General features: G+C 33.2%; 1 protein-coding gene across 4 annotated transcripts in view; it reads right to left on the bottom strand.

Moving 5' to 3' along the window:
• Window positions 1–219: 219 nt before the first annotated feature.
• Window positions 220–18,685, bottom strand: part of BTBD3 (BTB domain containing 3) — a 51,937-nt gene continuing 33,471 nt past the window's right edge. The window contains exons 1-5 of one of the 4 annotated variants that reach the window (XM_031951088.1): window positions 15,713–15,804; window positions 11,063–11,321; window positions 10,489–10,579; window positions 9,761–9,879; window positions 220–4,159 (exon numbers count right to left, since the gene is read on the bottom strand). In XM_031951088.1, the coding sequence (XP_031806948.1) occupies window positions 3,127–4,159; window positions 9,761–9,879; window positions 10,489–10,579; window positions 11,063–11,205 (1,386 nt within the window). In that variant the 5' untranslated portion in view covers window positions 11,206–11,321; window positions 15,713–15,804 and the 3' untranslated portion in view covers window positions 220–3,126. Of the gene's footprint in view, window positions 4,160–9,760; window positions 9,880–10,488; window positions 10,580–11,062; window positions 12,014–15,712; window positions 15,805–18,685 lie in introns of those variants that run through there. The other 3 variants (XM_031951087.1, XM_031951086.1, XM_031951089.1) reach the window with 3 other exon arrangements.

Below are 18,685 nucleotides of genomic sequence, written 5' to 3' on the forward strand. Positions count from 1 at the left end.
TTAGCTTAATAGTCAACCTTTAACAGTGTAAATGATTAACATATTTATTGTTCCTGAACAATTGTCTCAGATTTATTTCTTCTTTGATGATCAGAGAGCTTAAAATGGACCAAAGCAAGTGATCCTATAGAGATATCTATATAATGAAAAGTGTTAAAAGTTAAAACTGTTCCTGCTCTTTTTTTACAAAGGCTTAAAAAATACTGAAGAAAGCAACTCTACGAACCAATTTTATGTTTATTTGTATTTAACATGATTATACACATTCATGTGTCTAACAAGATCTGCACTGTTACATTAAAGATACAGTACAATAAACATTCAACATGAGGTACTTCATATTTATATATTTGTCCTTCATAAATAATGCTATAAGCTTGCTAAATTCAAGCACCCTGAAGCACAATTGGCTACTGTGATCTGAAATTAGCTTAGCTTAAGCACCTTAAAAAAATTCAGTGCAATAATTATGTAGAAATTAAACCATTTACTTAAATACTATTTAAGATATAAAGAATGTTACATAGCCTAGTTTCCCTCTATCCCCAGAATTAACATTGAAATACAAAGACTGCCAGGTACATTTAAAAATAGCATCTACAGCATGTTCTGTTTATTGAAGTTGTGTTTATATACCAAAATTGACTGGTTTGTTAGAAATATGATCTAGTTTTATAATCTATAACTACCAAGAATATACTGAGAAAAGCTAAAGCAAGCACATCAGTTTTCATTCCATTTTGCCTAAAATATTGAAGGGATAACAGATTTAAAATAAAGTTTTCCACTGTAAAATATCCAACTTTAATTCAAGAATATCTGCCTAACTTCATCACATGGTAGACCCAGCACTTAAAAAAAAAAGAATGGAAGGTAAATGTAAAATGAGAATGAGTTTACTGGCAGACATAAAAGGGGTATTCTTCCCTCTGGCTGTCATCAGGTTAATTCCTAAGCTACCATGAATACAGCTACTTAAGAATAGCATGGACAATGATTCAGTGAACTGAGCATACTCCAGAAGAAGGCCATCAAGTTGACCTCAACTCCTTAAGATTATGCCATTTTCCTAGTTTCTAATAAATTTTTTTTTTTAAATAAAAGAATGCATGATGGCTAATCAGGCTCTTTTTTTTTTTTTTTTGTATTTGTTTTGTGGTGGCAAAAAATAACAGGCAATTTAAACTTTATTAAAAATAATTTGCAGTAGTTTTCTAGGGAATATTTCCCTTTATTCCATTAGTATTTTGGCTCTTCTCCCTATTCACAATCTTCACAATATCACATTATTGTTAAAGCTCTTGGAAAGCTGTCCTAGGGGTTTTCTCTAATTACCAGTGACAGTCAACTCTTGATTGTATAGATGAGGACAGCAGCACAGAAGACTTTGAAATCTCAGACAATCCACTGTCCTCCTCTATTAGATTAGGTAATGAGAAAGCCATCCCAGTTTTATTAGGTAAAGGGGAAAAAGTGGCCTGGTAGCACACCAAAGAGGGCAGGGTAAAGGAAAATTGCCTAGGACCATACTAAGGTGAACAGAAGAATAATTTCTGTTCTACTGCCTAGATGGCAGACATAGAAAGAGGGGAATTCCTGAGTGTGCAAACACACACACGCACACGCACCCCAAAACTACCCCCTAGCTTCAAAAAGCCAGTCTAGGACTGTGCTGAGCAAGGGGAAGGAGGCAGCCAGAAGCCGCACTCTGGGTGGCGGGGGGGAAGACATCTCAGGATCATACTGGGCAGGAAAGCAACCAGGAGTGCATGGATAGTTCACATGCAAATAAGTCAGTCATAGTGAACTCTACCAATAATGTTAGGTACTAAACTTCCACAAACCATCTTATAAGGGAGATTATTTCTTGTAAAGCAGACATTCCCTTGTTTATGTTGTACATAGAACATATAACAAAGCTAGATACAATGCTGATGTTTTGGATATTAAGTAAAATCCACTTTAATCCTTTGAGATCATATTTTATTTTCTGTAGGTATTTAATATCACTTTAGGGTGACTAGATGGCACTATTCTAGCCATTTAGGAATTTTAAAGAATTATCACTAATGGATATATTATCATATATGCAAAACATATATTAGGTAAAACAAGTAAAACTTATATATGTAGAATTCTGTTAACTAAGTGGCATTCAACCAATCTAAACAACTGTATGGTCCTCTTTTAACAGAGAATATATAGAGAAATTAATCCTATTATGTATTAAGCAATTATTATATATTAAGAGCAATATAGGGGGAAAGCTCTAGTTTTTTTTTTTTTTCTCTCTCCTCAAATTGTGAATTCTAACATGTGCTATCAATTTTGTATCTTTAAGATTTTTCTACTTTCCAATAAGTGACAAGCCTGTAGCCCTTTTCTGTTATGAATGAAAACTATGATTTTGAAGTTACTTCCAAAAGAAATTCATGTGTTTCAAAATTCTGCCCTTCTAGATTAAAGAAAAGTAAGTTAATTGTTCTCAAGGAGTTCCTTTAAAAAAATCCAGTCTTTCAATTTTTCACTAACACCTCCAGGGAAATTGCTACCTTTAGCTTCACATATACCAGTCCAATTAATTCACATAGCAAGTACAAAGCAAAAGCTGAAAAGCAATGAAAAGAAATAAAATAAAAGTCAAAAATGATTGCTACCTATTTGTTATATATCAACCAAACTTAAAACTGTTACTTGTAGGTTAAAAGAACTTCATTCCAAACTAGTCTATTTTTTCCCTTGAGCCTTAAAAATAAAATAATCCTCCACTTCATTTTATACTACATATTTACACTATGATCAAAAAAAAGCCCAAAGGGAAATTTAAGACAATTATAAAAAGATTGTTAACTAGATAAAAGCAGTAAAGAAAATGTACACAATTTTTCTTAGTATATAGACGCAACTCTTAAAATAATAGTTTTAATCAGAACTTGGTTCTTTTGAGCATCTAGTTAGGAATGGAAAACTGCATTTTAGCCTAAAAATAATTAGGAATTACCCATAACATAATTAATTACAAATTACCTGTACTGAGCATTTATCTGCAGATAAGCAAAGCATCAACATGTCTGAACCAGACAGATATGCATTTCAAAGATCACACTTTCTTTTGGAAATGATATTTTAAGCATAAAATATAAGTTCAGGAATTTGTCCACCCTGTACACCAGTACCATTAGTACTATCTGAAGAGCATTGAAATTGGACAGTCACTTTGCCACACTGAACCTCTGTCATTCCTTCCTGTCCAAAGTAACTCAATTCATTGCCATCCAAAATTACGCTGGCTGTGTAAAAAGTGTCTGGCTCAATCTGCACAGGATATTCAAACCACACTGGGAAAGTGTTGCTAGATCCATCTGAGAAATACTTGCTTAAGTTCTGTCCCAGAATGACACCTTGACGTTTGAGTTCAATCTTGGCACTGTATTCTGCTGAACCACAACTAGAGCCATAGAGGCCAAAGCCAGCAATGAAGACCCTTTTGTCCACAGCAAATTGAATGCTGTCACAACGACCCCGGTACCGCCACTGATTGCTTCGGTAGGCACAGGACTGGAAGCGGTGGCAGCGCTGTGGAACGAGGCCCTTACGGGCATTGCTCACAAACTCTAGCTCGGGCTTTTTAGCTGCCGTATACCAAAGAAAGATGTCATTGGTTTCATTCAGAGTCAAAACTCCAGACTGAGCAGCGCCATTTGCAAAGTCATCAAGGGCCATGGTGGGAATTCGGATCAAGTACAGTGCCTTTCCAAGGACCTTCCGTTTATTTTCAATGCTCAGTGACAGCTCCTGGCGTTGACACTCAACTTCAGCCCAATTGAGAGCAGCCTCAAAAACAACAATCTCTTTGGCATTCAGGGTCTCCCTGCGGAGAATACTCTCTAATGTTTGGAAATCAATATCGCAGAATCCCTCAGATTTGAGAGCTAGCTCAGCCTGGGCATCAATGACTTCCCAGCAGCGCTGGGTCAGATCAGGTTCTTCAAAGAGGCAGCTCTGGGAAAGCAGCACACAAGCGTTTTTTGCACTGAGACTGGTCTCCAGGAAATTGACGCAGGCCCGAGCAAGATGAGGGACGATGTACTTTTTGGCAGCATAAAGGGTGGCCAGCACTGTGTCTGCAGCCAGGTCAATTTCATCGCAATAGATGTATCTGAAACAAAGGACACAGGTGTAGTGGGACTTCAGCAGAGTACAATATAATTAGAACTAGAAAAAGCAACAATGTTCAAGTTGTATGGAAACATGTATAGACCTACTGTATATCAATTGAGAATTAAAAGCAAAGTATATAATTAGGTTTCTTTGATAAGAATATATCTAAGATATATGACTAGAGAACTAAAACAACTCAAGAATAGGGGTTAAATAAATAAGGTTTCTTTTGATCTTAGATCATCTTTGAGAATGTAATAAAGGAATTTCACCATTAGATGGTAGGTGACAAAAAGAATAAATGAGGAATAAAATGTTAGTGTTCAAGTGGTAACCAATGAAAAAAGTAGAAGAAAAGTTCAAATGTAAAAAAAGAAAATACACAAATATTAAGAGAAATGAAGCATAAATAGTCTGAGAGACTTCCTACTTAGGTAAAGAAAATAGATCCTTTATATGGAAGTTCTCCTCAAAACTGGCTGATACAATAGGGATATTAAAAAAAAAAAAAAACATCATTATAGGATGATAAGCACTGATTTTCATCTTACAATAATTTTTATAATATTAATAGGTATTACAAACAAGGAGGATTTATTAAACAGGAGTTTTTGCAAAATAGAAACAAACCATTTGGTAGTAACTGATACTTGAGAAAATGATACTTGGATAAAAAGATGAAATGAACAATCTATCTCAGAGAGTTGTTTATAATGGGCCTGTCAGATCCTCTGAATCGGTCTCCATTAGAGTATTAGTATACAGTTAAGAAACTAAATAAACCTTGTGAATATATAGTTACCGAAATATGAGGAAGGTGATAATTCTGTGTTTATTGAACAAATTAGTTTCCCTTCAAAATTTTCGTCTCATTTCACAAGAAAGTTTATTTTTAATATACTTTTATGAGATGGGTAAAGAGAAAAGGTTTTTGGAATTATTTTATGGAGAAGTTTTTGCATATAGCATGATGAGAAATTTCTTAATTACTATATAAGTTTTTTCTAAGATGCTATCTGCATAAGAGATAAAAATATAATGCTAAAAAATGATAGCAAGACAAAAAAAAAAATGAACAATTTCAATGCTTGACAGTGTGCGCTCTCTACTGGACAGGCTGCATCTGGAGTACTACATTTAGTTTAGGAATATTCAGTTTTGGAAAGGAGACTGATAAGGATGAGAACATTGGAGAGCATAAAGGAAAAGTGCCCAGGATAGTGAAGAATTTTGACATCAGACAGGATGAGAATCAGTTCAAGAAAATTGGTTTATAATGTAGAAAAGAAGATCTGGGAGAGAGGAGAATATGTGAAAAAGGTCTTAGAGTGTTTCTGCTTACCCAAGAAGATAGAAATAGAAGCAATCGATGGAAATTGCTGAGGTAGATTTAGGATCATAAGGAAAAATGTTCTAAAAATTAGAAAGTAGGAAATTCATTCTTCATACTGAAATAAGCTGCTTTACAGCTTCCTTATAGGAGTTACATTATGCTAAGGCTAAATGGCCATTTGGAAAGTCAATTTTACATGGGATTTTAAATCAAGTATGGCTTGAACAGGTGGCCTCTGAGGTTTCTTCCAACTCTGACATTCTGCATATCTAATAATTTTGCCCTACTTGCCTTGCACAAGTAGGATTTGTAATTATAAATTAGATAATGTACATCCAATATTTTGTAAACATAAAATGTTATGCTGTGAGCAATTACTATATTTCAGCAGAAAATTTCTATCTTCTTTTGTGGAAATAAGTTTCATTATAAAAGAGTATGTGTATATGTATACATCATAAATGAGTATGTATAAATGAGAACAAGCATACTCACTCAAAAGTGAAAAGAAACCAATTTCCCCAAATTTCTCCCATTAACAAAAAGGCTTATTTAATATACACATCTTAATATTTTTTTAAAAAAGAAAATCTCTTAGCTTTTCCTGAAAAGAGTGATTTTTATGCAGAACATAATTCAGGTAAGTTCAGCTAGTGAATGATTTTTTTTAAAATGGTCTTTACTTAATCAAAATTGACAATTAACTAAAGATATCAACTTGTGTGAAGTTTCCCAAAGTTGTCAAGTCTGGAATAATTACAAAAAAATTTACATGTATTCCTTCCAACTTTAAAAATAAGTAGCACATTATTTACAAACTTTATATTTTTAAAATTAAGAAAAACCAACTCAAGTTTGCACATATTTTTGTGATACTGTGAACTTTCCACTGTCATTTCTAGAGAAAAGTACCTTTAAGGAGCTTAAGATCAAAGCATTAGAATTGCAGGATCATAAATTTAAACCTAAAAGGAATTTTAGAAGCAGAATGCAAAATAACCATCAAGTCTAAAGCCCTTATGTCACAGATGTGAAAACTGAGGGGTAGGAAGGTTAATTAATTTGCCCAACATCACATAGACAACAAGTCGCAAAGGCAATATTTGAGTTCAGGTCTCTGTCTGACTCCAGAACCAGAGTGTTCTAGCATTGTAATGTACTTTGGAAACAAGATGTCACACTTAGAACCTACTATTTTCCTTTTGTCTTTAATATAACAGAAGATCAACAAACAATTTCAGAAATCGTTGACTGCTGCATTTACCTAATTACCTTTTCCTGATCAGTCACCATTTCCCATCCTCAAAAAAAATTTTTTTTAAAAAACAAGAAATATTCATTATATTTTTCAATCTCTCTCCTTTAGTTAGAAGTACCTTTTTAAGTCATTAAGAAATTTACATAGATGGAAAGATATATACTAACAAAAAAAAGATACTTAATAATTCAATATCATGAAAAATATAACTCAAGAAGTTAGATCTACCCCCAGTGAGACAGTATAATGAAACAAAGATTGTAGCTCATAAGTGAAGTTATATTCCCAAAATCATAACCATGATCTTTTATTATCAAGAATCAAACTTCTAGTCTAACTTGTGGGATAAATAAACCAATTATTGCAGAACTGACTGATGAGGTATTGTAGATGCAATATCAGCTGAAGGCAGCTAGGTGGTTGGTTCAGTGAATAAAAAGCTAAACCTGGAGTCAGGCCCACTTGAGCTCAAATCCAGCTTCTGACACTTACTAGTTGTATAACCCTAGCCAAGTCATTTAATCTTTATTTGTCTCAATTTCCTTAACTGTAAAATGAAGACAACAATAGCACCCACCTCATAAAGTTGTTATGAGGATCAAAAAAGATAATATTTGTATAGCACTTAGTACAATTCTTGGCACATAATAGGCACTATATAAATGCCTATTCTTTTCCCTTTTTCCTTTTCAATAAAAGAATAAGGAAATGCTGATATCCCCATAGGGTATGGTTAATACTTATTAATTCTATCCTGGTAGTATTATCAAGTCTCCTAATCTAAGATCTTAAAGTTAGAGTAGCAGTTATCTTCTGAATCCCATTCCTCTTAATTTTAACAGAATAATATATCAACTATATTAGTATTATATGGCACAAGACCATATTTTACAATTTGATGGAAAATTGAATATGCTCATTATGAAACTATAAATCAATTAACTTCCTTAGATGTTAATATATTTATTTATAATAAATTTGATTCTGAAGCAAAATAATTACTAGGGATTTTTAAAGAAAAAGCAAAACTTGTGATTTTATATAGAATCTTATTTCTTTTGTCTTTATTTTCCTTGTCCTGATTTCTAACTGTTGAAGATAACTACTGATCCAAATGGGTTACTTGACTCTACAGTTAAATCAGAATACTGAATTAATGACACACTATTATTTTCTTCAGTAATAGAAGGCAATGCCAAACATAAAAGATTGGAACTTCACTGAAGAAATAATCTGAAGGTGAATTTTTCTTTTTTTATTCACATAGAAATATATAAAATGGTTGAAAAGGTAATAAAGAAAGGGCTGTCTTATTAACTTTTGAAGTTATATGTTTTTCTGTGCATCTGATTTCACTGTACTCCAATGTTAAAGTTATATTCAGCAGCACCGGTAAGCCTCCAGAATTTAGCAGACTTTCAAACCACAGCTGAAATAAGAATCTAAATACTTAAGTCCAAATTTTAGAGATATCAAAAATATTTTTCAGTAGATAGCATATAAAATGTAACATTTACTTGTAGCTATTCAAAGAATCACAACAGAATGTGGTGAATTGCTCAATAAATCAGTGAATAATTGTCAACATGTATGCTTTGTATATATGCTTTTGATTCCAATGACTTGAAATCCCTGCAGCAGTACTTTATCTTTATCTCTGTTTAATATATCATGGCATAGAAGAGGTTAAGAAAGATATTTGACAAGCATTATTTAGGATGACTAATGGATTAAAAGGCAGTAATTGAGAACTACAGTATTACATTATAAAGCATTAGTACCATACTACATAGGCTGATTATTTTTAACTGGTTAATGCTTGCATAATTCTAAGAGATACTAATGCTCATAATGTACCAAATGACTCTTTAATAAACATAGAAAGAAAAAAAAGCAACCCTGGAACTCTTTGTTTCTATATTGTATTTTTCCATATTAAAAAAAAAAAAGAGAGAGAGAGAGAGAGAGAGAAAGAAATGTCTTTCCTTTCAGAGTCAGGAAGACCTGGGTTCAACTCTTGCTTCTGACACTTACTAAATGTCTGATTACTAGCAAGTAAGTCATTTAAGTTAAGACCAAAAGTTAAAAACAAACTGTATCTGATATTCACTGGTGGAAGGACTTTCTATATCAGGAGTTCTGCATATATATTGGAATCGAAGCAACAGCAGCATAAAATGAATATTAATTTATTTCAAAAGGTAGTTCAAATTCTAGTACTTGATGATATCCTAAAACGACAATTCTTAGAAAACAATGAAATTTCTTGTATTCTTCTAAGAAATGAGTTTAAAATACAAGTATAGTTTTTAAAACAATCATGTATTATCTTGGGGCACTTGTCTTTCAAAATTTTGTGCGATTAAATGGTTAAAAGGAGTTAACAAATGAAGTATGGCACCGATGTTAAATTAAACAATGTTGCAGTTTTCTCCATTATTACTTTAAATCTATTAGATATTCTAAGAAATGTTTGTTTGAAAAACTCTTTGCACTATCTTAAAAAGTCATTGAATTTTAGAGCAAAATCATTCATTTCAAACATCTTACTTTACAGTTAGGGAAACTAAGGAAGGGCCAGAAAGATTAAGTGACTTAGTCAATATCATATCCATATCCAGAAACAGAACCCAGATCTCCTTACTCCTAGTTCCGAGTTCTTTACATTAAGAAATGAAGGTTGTTTTTTTTTTTTTAAGTTAATGCTTAAATTAGCCAGATACATTGCTTTAATAGATACTAAATTTAAAATCAAATCAGAACCACATGTTCAAAGATCACAAGATTAAATTTTCAATTAAAAAGTTTGTATTGTACAATGTACTTTTAAATGTAATCATATGCAGTCTTTTGGGGGTTTTAAGTGTAAATATCAAAAAGCAATCTCTTTGTCTATTCATGCTTTTGTTGATGTTAAAATACAACTCACATTTCAACTGTTACTAGCAGAGTAACCATGTAACCATACAGCATGAAAAATTCTTTTCCAACACATAAATGATGCTTACTTCAGCATAGCGAGAAAAGCAGCAGGTTCGACATCTGGTATACGGATTTCATCTTTGTCCTCAGCAAGCTCTCCATAAAACATTGCATGGAATACAGAGCTCCCAACAGCTAAAACATACTGTGGAGAAAGGGAAATCTTATTTCATCCTCTAAATTGAAAGCACTTTTAACAAAAAACTACCCAGGAGAGTTACTATGAGCAATCAGTTTCAATGGCTATATAGCCCAACATCAGTTCATCTGAAAAAGCAAAAACATTAAAGTCTTATAGTAGTAATATAAATCCAACATGTAAAAATAGCCTTTAAGTTACTAGCTGCCCAAATGCTTAAAAGTGACTGTTGAACTGGCACCCACAGAAAAATCTTATCTAACAAACAACTCTCAGAAAGTGGTAAACACACACTACTTTGCCAGCCTGTCATAGCAACTTCTAGTCACAACAGATTTTATCATATGACTGGAACTTCAAGAGCGTGCATATATTTGTGAGGGGCATAAAAACAGATAAATAGGGGCAAAGAAAGACTTATTAAGCAGCCAAAGTAACTCACAGAAGCAGCTCCCTCCCTGATACTCCCCAATCCTCTCATAAATAAACCTGAGACATAACCAACCATGCAGTGCCTGTCAAAGGAAATCTGTTCACACTAAGTTCCAGCCTAATAGTTAAAAGTTTCCTCTTTGTTATTCCCAGATCTAAACTGATAATGCAGCTGTTGCTTACTTTGTGTCCTGGCAACCGCTGTGTCCCACCTGGTGGCCCAACCACAAAATGAACATCTGCCATCAAATCATTGTTGAACATCACCGCATTTCTACAAACAGAGGCAGTTCATTAATTCACAGCATCCAGCATTTTTTACACACCCGGTTCACACTCCCACTGGCCACAAAGATCGAAAAGCCAAGCAATATTTCAGTTACTTCGAGGTAAAACAACAAAGATTATAAAATATATAACCATGCTTGTAATCACTAAAAATGTTTGTGAACAAAAACAGAAAACTCATCCAAGCTTTTTATAGAGTAAAAAGTTCCCATTATCTAAGAATTTAACTATGCATGCCTCATCGGCACAACTACATTGAGTTAAATATTACAGCTTGCAAAAACATTTTTATCTTAGAGGAAAACAGCTGTACTATTTAGAAAATATATAAGACACATTTCATTACCAAGAAAGCTTCTGAATTAGATAAGAAACACATATTTGAGTTAAAACTTGGAGGATGTACAAAAGTAAAAAACTTCAAATGAATATAAACTTTTAAAGTAAACAGAATGGTCTGTGTACTTACCTTTCTCTAATGGTAGGATAAAGCCCCTGCCAATTAGGGGCTGGGATAGTATTATTGTTATTGAGATTCTGCTGGTGATACTGCTGGACAGTGGTTGTACTGGAGTTGGTTGGCTTCTTACGGGGAAAAATATCAGCAGCCATCTTCTTCTTTTTTTTGGTCTTCAAGGTAATGATTTCATAGCAGACTGGTGGCAACTTGCTGCTGTTACTGCTATTTGCCTTCTTAGAGCTTTTCTTGGACCTGTTCTTGACAGTCTCTGGAAGCATCAAAAAAAAGGTAAGACATTTCATGTTCTTTCCCTTGTCATCTACCATGAGGACCGTATGTCTGTCTGTGCAGCTAGAAAGTCTACATAGATAAGATCATTTAGAAAAATAGAATGGATGACAAGAATTTAAAAGTAAACAATATTTTGCTTCTCTTCCAATGAGGCAAGGTGACCTTTTCACTATGATGAATAAGAAACTGGCTTTAAGTTTGATCCAGTACTTGATTTGTTAAATATATCTCCATTATGATTCTTGATTCTTATATTTGCTTCTAAGAGCCATTCTCAGCTTCCCAGATCACCTGAAAATGCTACAGTGTGCAAAGAAGATATACATAGAGCTGTAGCACTTGTTTTCTGAATTAGGTTAGCAAGATGTGCTTGCTGTAGCAGTGCGAGTCTGTTCAGCTGGCTGAAGTTGTGTGTTGAATGGATCCGACGAGAGTAGGTATTACAGCCCTGCAGATGGAGTCAGACAGCCAGTGTTTTGAGCCAATAGCTGAAGTCACCGACAATGATTGGACCAAGAAACACAGTGACACCTATTGTAATGTGCATAGCTCCTATATTAAAGGGACAGGAGTTGCTTTTTCTTGCTCACTGTGCATTCAAAAAAGAAACTACATACAGAGCACATTTAAAATACAAGAAGTGAGTTTATCCCTGTAGTGTGCTTTTTTCCCTCTCTTCTATAGACAGACAATTTTTTTTTTCAGGGAAAAATAAATAGGACCAATTAACAAAGGGTATTTTCTCCTTTTATTTCTACCAGAATAATTTTCCACATAGCATTTAATTCAGAATATTTTAACAATTCTCAAGCCTAAAAGCTTAAAAGGATTGATAGCAAAACTATATTAAACAAATTTATTACAGGAACATCTTTTAATAATCTCTTTTGATGCAAGTTATGTTATTATAGTACAAAACAAGAAAGAGATGAGATCATGCACTTAGTTTTAATTTACTGTGTTTCTCACTACAATAATGCTTGTTGATAGGAATCCCAAATCTCAACACATTTAATCAGACATGCTTATAGAAACCTGATTGTACTACATCATTTAAAAAAAATTCAAGATGTACAAATAAAGATTCATATGAGACAGATTACAGGGTTGTTTAAAGACTGTAATTCACTGAAAATACACAAGTTGGCATTATTTACTGGTTCAGGCATTTGAAATTTAAGTTAAAGTTGATAGTCTTATTTAGCTTTGCTATAAATTTAAAGCAAATTAATCATAAGCTTTTAATATCAAACTGATAATATGTCCTTTAAAGCATTAAGTATTTGGCTGTCTTTTGTTTGTTTTGCTTTTTTAAATGATTCAGGAAGGTTTCCCCTGCTTCGAGACATAAAAATAGGAACTACTGAATGTCTTATATAACTTCAGCATTCACTTCTGGCTGCAATAAGGAAAAAAGGGGGGAGTATTACAGTCAAAGCACCTGTTCTATATTTTTAACATTTTTTTTTATAAAGAGGAGCTGATGAGGATGATAATTGAATCTTATCTTCATATTTATTTAGATTGCTTCCTCACTGGCTCATTGAAAGCACAAGCTATTTTCTATTTCCACATATCTCACTGTTACTCTTCTAGTATTTCTTTGTTCTTTATTATACCAGTTTAATAAATAACTTAATAAAAATCATATAAAAAGCATGTTATTCTTCATGAATGCCTTCATTTACCATCTTCCACATTAAAACTTATCTATATCCTTACCTATCCTTTTCTCTTTCCCTCTGCTTCCAGAGAATGAGGGTGGGCTTCTTTGCCAAGATTATCCCATCCATTTTGGTATCCTTGATTCTAAACCTTGCTATTTAAAAAAAACCTCAATCCATTCATCATTCATTCTCTATCTCTCTCGCCCTCTCTCTGTTTCATCCTCAGTCTGTCTCTCTCCTCTCTTCATAATCTTTCATAATTTGCCTAAATAGAAATCCTGAGGTCTTTTTTTATGCTAACACAGACATCTATGTGCATGCAATATCCTGATCCTGGAATCATTTGAATGCTTTATATCTCTCCTCTTCTTATTGTTAGACTTTCAGAAAGAGCAGTCTGTGATCTGTTGCTTTCATTTCTTCAAAATCCATTTCTTCAACCAATCAACCATGGCTTCAGAACCCACCACTCCATGAAAACTTCTAACTTCAAAATAGCCAGTGTTCCTAACTGCCTAATCCAAAGGCAGAATCTGATCAGGCCTAATGTTCTCAATCTTTACCTTCTTGATAGTTTCTCTTCCTTTGGTTTCCTTGATACTATTCTTGTCTGATCACTCCTCAATCATTTTTGCTAGTTCACATCCTTTTTTCTTGTCCCCTATCTATAACTGTCAAAATCCCATAGGGATTCATCAGATAAATGGGATTAAACAGCAGGTGACCAGAGTTAAAAATTACTAATGTTGCACTTATAATCTTTGATTAACCTGACTCCTTTGGATATTAAGCACTGAATTCCTGGAGTCTAAAATCTCCAGTTTTATATTGCTAGGTCTTCTTGGATCTTGCTGAGAGTTTGTAGTCTTGTTCTTATTTCTATCTCTGATACTGCTTTCAGTCTCTTTTTCTTTCAGCTGCTTAGTCTGTTCACCTGATTCCAAGTCCTGGTTTTTCTGCACCATCTTGACTACTCTTACATAAGTTGAAACATTTCATTTCCACTGCCATGCTTCTTTAGACGTTACTTCTGACTACATTTTTAGTATAAGCCACATTTTATGGATCAAATATAATTTCTAAGTGTATATATTCAACCCCTTTATCTGTTTTCTTTTCTTTGATGATTATCTATGTTCATGTTTCCTGCAATCATTTTTATGTAGATGATTACCAAATTAATAAATCCAACCTAAATCATTGAATCCCATATTTCCAGTTGCCTATTGGACACTGATTAGACATCCCACCAGCACCTCAAACTTAACATGGCCAAAATCCGAATGTATTTCCTCTCTAAAATCTGACCATCTCCCCAAATTCTCTATTTCTATTGGTGGGATCAGGTTCCCAATTACTTAATTCAAAATTTAAGTACTGTTGACTCCTTTTTTCCCCCTCAGCTACACAACTCATCAATTGCCATATTTTGTTGAATGTATGTCCATCAAAGTTTCCCACACTGGTCCTCTAAGTTTTACTTACACTACCTTAATTTTATGCTCTTATTATTTTTCACTAGAACTTACTATAATAACTAACATTACTTGTTGATAGACTTTAGTGTATTCCTGTTCCAATCTATCCTTCACACAGCTGCCAAATATCATCACTCCCCTCCTCAAAAACATGGTTATATACAACATAAAATATTAACTCCTTAGCTTAAGACTTAAAGCCCCCCACATTTTATTTCCACCTTACCTTTTCAGTCTTATTTCACTCAATTCTTGACATATATTCTACCTTCCAACTAAGACTGAATTTAACTTGCTCATTCTTATCCTTGAACAGTCATTCATAAGACTTTCTACATAACTATGATGTATTCTCTTCCCCATTTTTGCCTAAGGAAGTCCAGTTCTTCTTTGAAAATCCAGTTAAGGTAACATCTCCTGATCTTTTTCTTGATCTTTCATGCTAGAATGTGGTGTACCTCCTCATATTTCTTAGAGTATATGGTTTAAATTTATCCTTTTGCCCAAATCACTTTCTATACCATGCTTATTTGATTCAAGCTGAATCCTACATTTGATTCATCTTTGTATTATCTTTAGTATCTAGAATTATGGCTTAAACATCTTGTTTAAAATGTATTAAAGAAATACTTATTAAGATGAGTTGAAATTTACCTAGATGCTAGGGTGTCCTGCTTTCACTATTATTATTGCCACAGCAGTATATAAGAGCCACTATAGGAAATATTAGTAGTAAGTTGGGATTATTTTTTTCCTAATGCATAAAACCACAACCTTTAATACAAATGTTTCTACTGCTTTTTTAAAGAGATGGAATACTGAAACAAAACAAACATTCAGGGTTGTCATACAAATGTAAACAAAGCGATAGTTTCACATGAGACCCTCAAATAAAAAGCTACACAAATATCAAGAACTTAAATCGACTACTCTGAAAGTGTATATCAGTACCAGGATCTAAAACATTTCAGAAAGTAAAGCAAAAGATGTAAATCTTTCTTAGCTTTGCATTAGAAAATCAGAATAATATCTTATTTAGCCAGAGATTTTTTGCACATAGTGAATAAATAATACACATTCACTGAATCAAAGTGGGCCAATTCAAATAATATGAAATACACATTATTTTTAGAACCCCCTCACTCCCACCCAAAAAGATTCTAAACACTGGTGCATTATGTTCACAGAAAAAGTTCTAAGATCTTTCCTCACTTATTTCTTACCTCAGACATAATTCTTAGAGGTTCAAAGGTACTATGTAGATGGCATCTCATACATCAAATAATCCAAATCCAATCATTTTACATGTTCTCACATGAGGGCCTATGGGTAAATAAGTTGAAATCAGGTCTTCTGCCTCCAAGTCCAGATCTCTTTCCAATGTTCCAATTTTAAAAACAAGATTATTTTGCTTGTCAGCCCATAATAGATTAGAAGAAACATCATAGAGTGGAAAAGAAACTCCATTTTTCAGTCAGCTCAATGAATTCATTATTTGCTTCAGCTACTTATTTTCTGTATGTCCCATATCAAATTGCTTTCTGAGTCTCTCTTTAAGGCTCATCTACCTTATCTGTACAATGGCAATTAATGTCTATATAATGTCTCTCTATAGAGTTTGTCCTTAAATATGTACGTAAAGGGACAGTACAAATAGATGATGATTTGGGCCTGGAATTGGACAAGCCAACTAATACTTTTTAAGGACCCAAGGCACTGTGCTTAATGTTGGAAATACAAACAAAAAAATACAAAAAACAGTTCCTGCTCTCAAGGAGCTCACAATCTAATGTAGGAGTCTACATGTAGACAACTGTATACAAACAAAACACATAGAGGATAAATTGGTGGTAATCTCAGAAGGAAAGGATGAGCAGAGCAGTAAGGGGAAATCAAGAGAGACTTCTTGCAGAGGGTAGGACTTGAGCTGAAATCTGAAGGAAGCCAGAGAAGCTGAAGGCAAATATGAGAATTCAGGCTTAGAGGAAAATCAATAAAAATTTCAAGACTTAAGGAATGGAGCATCATGCATGAGCCACAGCAAAGAGGACAATGTTTCTAGAGGACTGAATATGTGGAAAAGAAAACATGAAAGGATTCTAGATTCTTGAAGGCTATGTCATCAAAGAACAAACTTTTGGTAAATCCTACCAAGAATAGAATAACATGGATCTGATGACATATATCTCAAGTATAGAATACCTATATTCAAAGAAGTTTATGCCCAGGCTATCCATTAATTAATGAATTTTTTTTCACTTTAGGAAATTCTTAAGACCATTACTAACTTGTAAAATGTCAATAATCAGCATCAATGGAAAAAAGACTCATACTGGCCACACTAACTGAAACAAGATTTTCTTAGAAAGCCTAGAAAAAATGAAAACTTACTATACCTGGAAAGAGGAGAAAAGTGTTAGTAAGTAAATAGGGGAAAAACATGTTATTCATTACCATCATAAAAATAAGATAAATATATAAAATATTGGCATACAAGCTTCATTTTATTTGTAAGAAAAATAAGACCCAGAGAGATCAAATAAATCTTATTTCTGAATGCTTTCTAGTGAAGCATATTACTTTGCAAATACATTTCTGAAAAACTATCAAACATAGATCTAGAACTTGTTAAATGGCTGGGCTGAATAAAAAACAAAAGGTCAGTAATTGTTCACTGGCAACTTGGAAGGAACTATATGGTAAAAATGGCTTAGATAAAAGTAGATAATGCACTTCTCAAACATGCAGATACACAAATGGGAAGAATAGAGCCAAGATCCAGAATAATCTTGACAACCTAGAGCACTGAAGTGAATCTAATAAAATGAAATTGAATATGTAATGACAATTAAAATCTATCTGGATACAAAAAATTCAACTTAACTATTATAACAAGAAAGACATCATTTTGACAGCAATTTGTCTAAAAAAAGATGCAGGGGGAGGGTAGCAGGTAGCATACTCAATTAGTAAACAGCAGCCCCCCCCCCAAAAAAAAAAAAAAAAGGTAAGATTACATTGAGAAATGTAAAACTTCCTAGGGTAAAGATGTGAGAGTCCATCTGTAGACTTTATCCTAGTTAGACTACATCTTGAACACTATTTGGCTTATAAGTACCATTTTTTAGGAGATTACTAGTAGAGATTATTTATTCTGAAGAATGTCTAAAATTATGAAGCATTTTAAATCTATCTCTGATAATTATTAGAAGAAAACAAGAATATTTAGCCCGAGAAAGAGAAGATTCAAAAGGAATTTGACAAGTGTTTTCAAGAACTGAAAGGATTTAACAATCTTAACCTAGTTCTATTTGTCTCCTGAAGGCAGAAGTAGAAGGGAGCAAAAATTGTAAAGAGATAAATCTAAGCTTGATGTTGGGGGGAAAAAACCAAATTATCCAATTCAAATTGTAAAAGAAGGAAAATAGGAGCTTATTGGGGATAAAGTGACAGGGAACAGAAGAGAAATAAAAGGAAAGAGTAGATACCACTTATCAGGGTGTGTTGCAGGGAGATTCTTTTATAGGATCTGAACTGGGTTACATGGGCACCAAGATTCCTTCCAATTCTATAAAGTTTTGAGATTTTGTGAAGGGCTATATACTTGGAAGGCTATATGATATTCCTAGAAGATTTAAAAGTTATGAATTATAAGATAACTATTTACTTTCACTCAAAAATGTTTGTGAATAAATGAAAAGTATGTTGACCAAGTTAAAAACAGTGAACATATGCAAGATAGTGATAGTCAAGTTAGAAATAAAATTATATGTCCCTCTGGATCTAGTATTTTGAACTTTTTCTGCATTGTCCAAATTGGGTTTAAAGAGAAAAGGGGAAAAAAAACCTGTGAACTAAAATAAACTGAACTTACTGTTATCTACATTACACCTAGATTGTTAAGTTTTGGGTTTCTTTTTGTGTGTGTGTGGATAGTCACTCTTCTATACTTCTTTCCTTTCCTCACATTGCCAGGGTAATTTTCATGATTGCTTCAAGGGTATATTTTTAATAGCTTATGAAATTATTTCCAAAGGAATTTAAATTTTCATGAGCATGAGTTTCTCTACCAGAAAAAATACTATTTAAAAGCTACAAAGTATCTAGTTTAAATAATTGAGTATTTATTTGGGTACTACCTATTCCTACTTCAATAAAGAAGTCAGGCAATAGAAATTAAAATGGAATTCCTCTGG

Source organism: Sarcophilus harrisii, chromosome 2, assembly GCF_902635505.1.
Source record: "Sarcophilus harrisii chromosome 2, mSarHar1.11, whole genome shotgun sequence".
NCBI classification, from domain to species: Eukaryota; Metazoa; Chordata; class Mammalia; order Dasyuromorphia; family Dasyuridae; genus Sarcophilus; species Sarcophilus harrisii.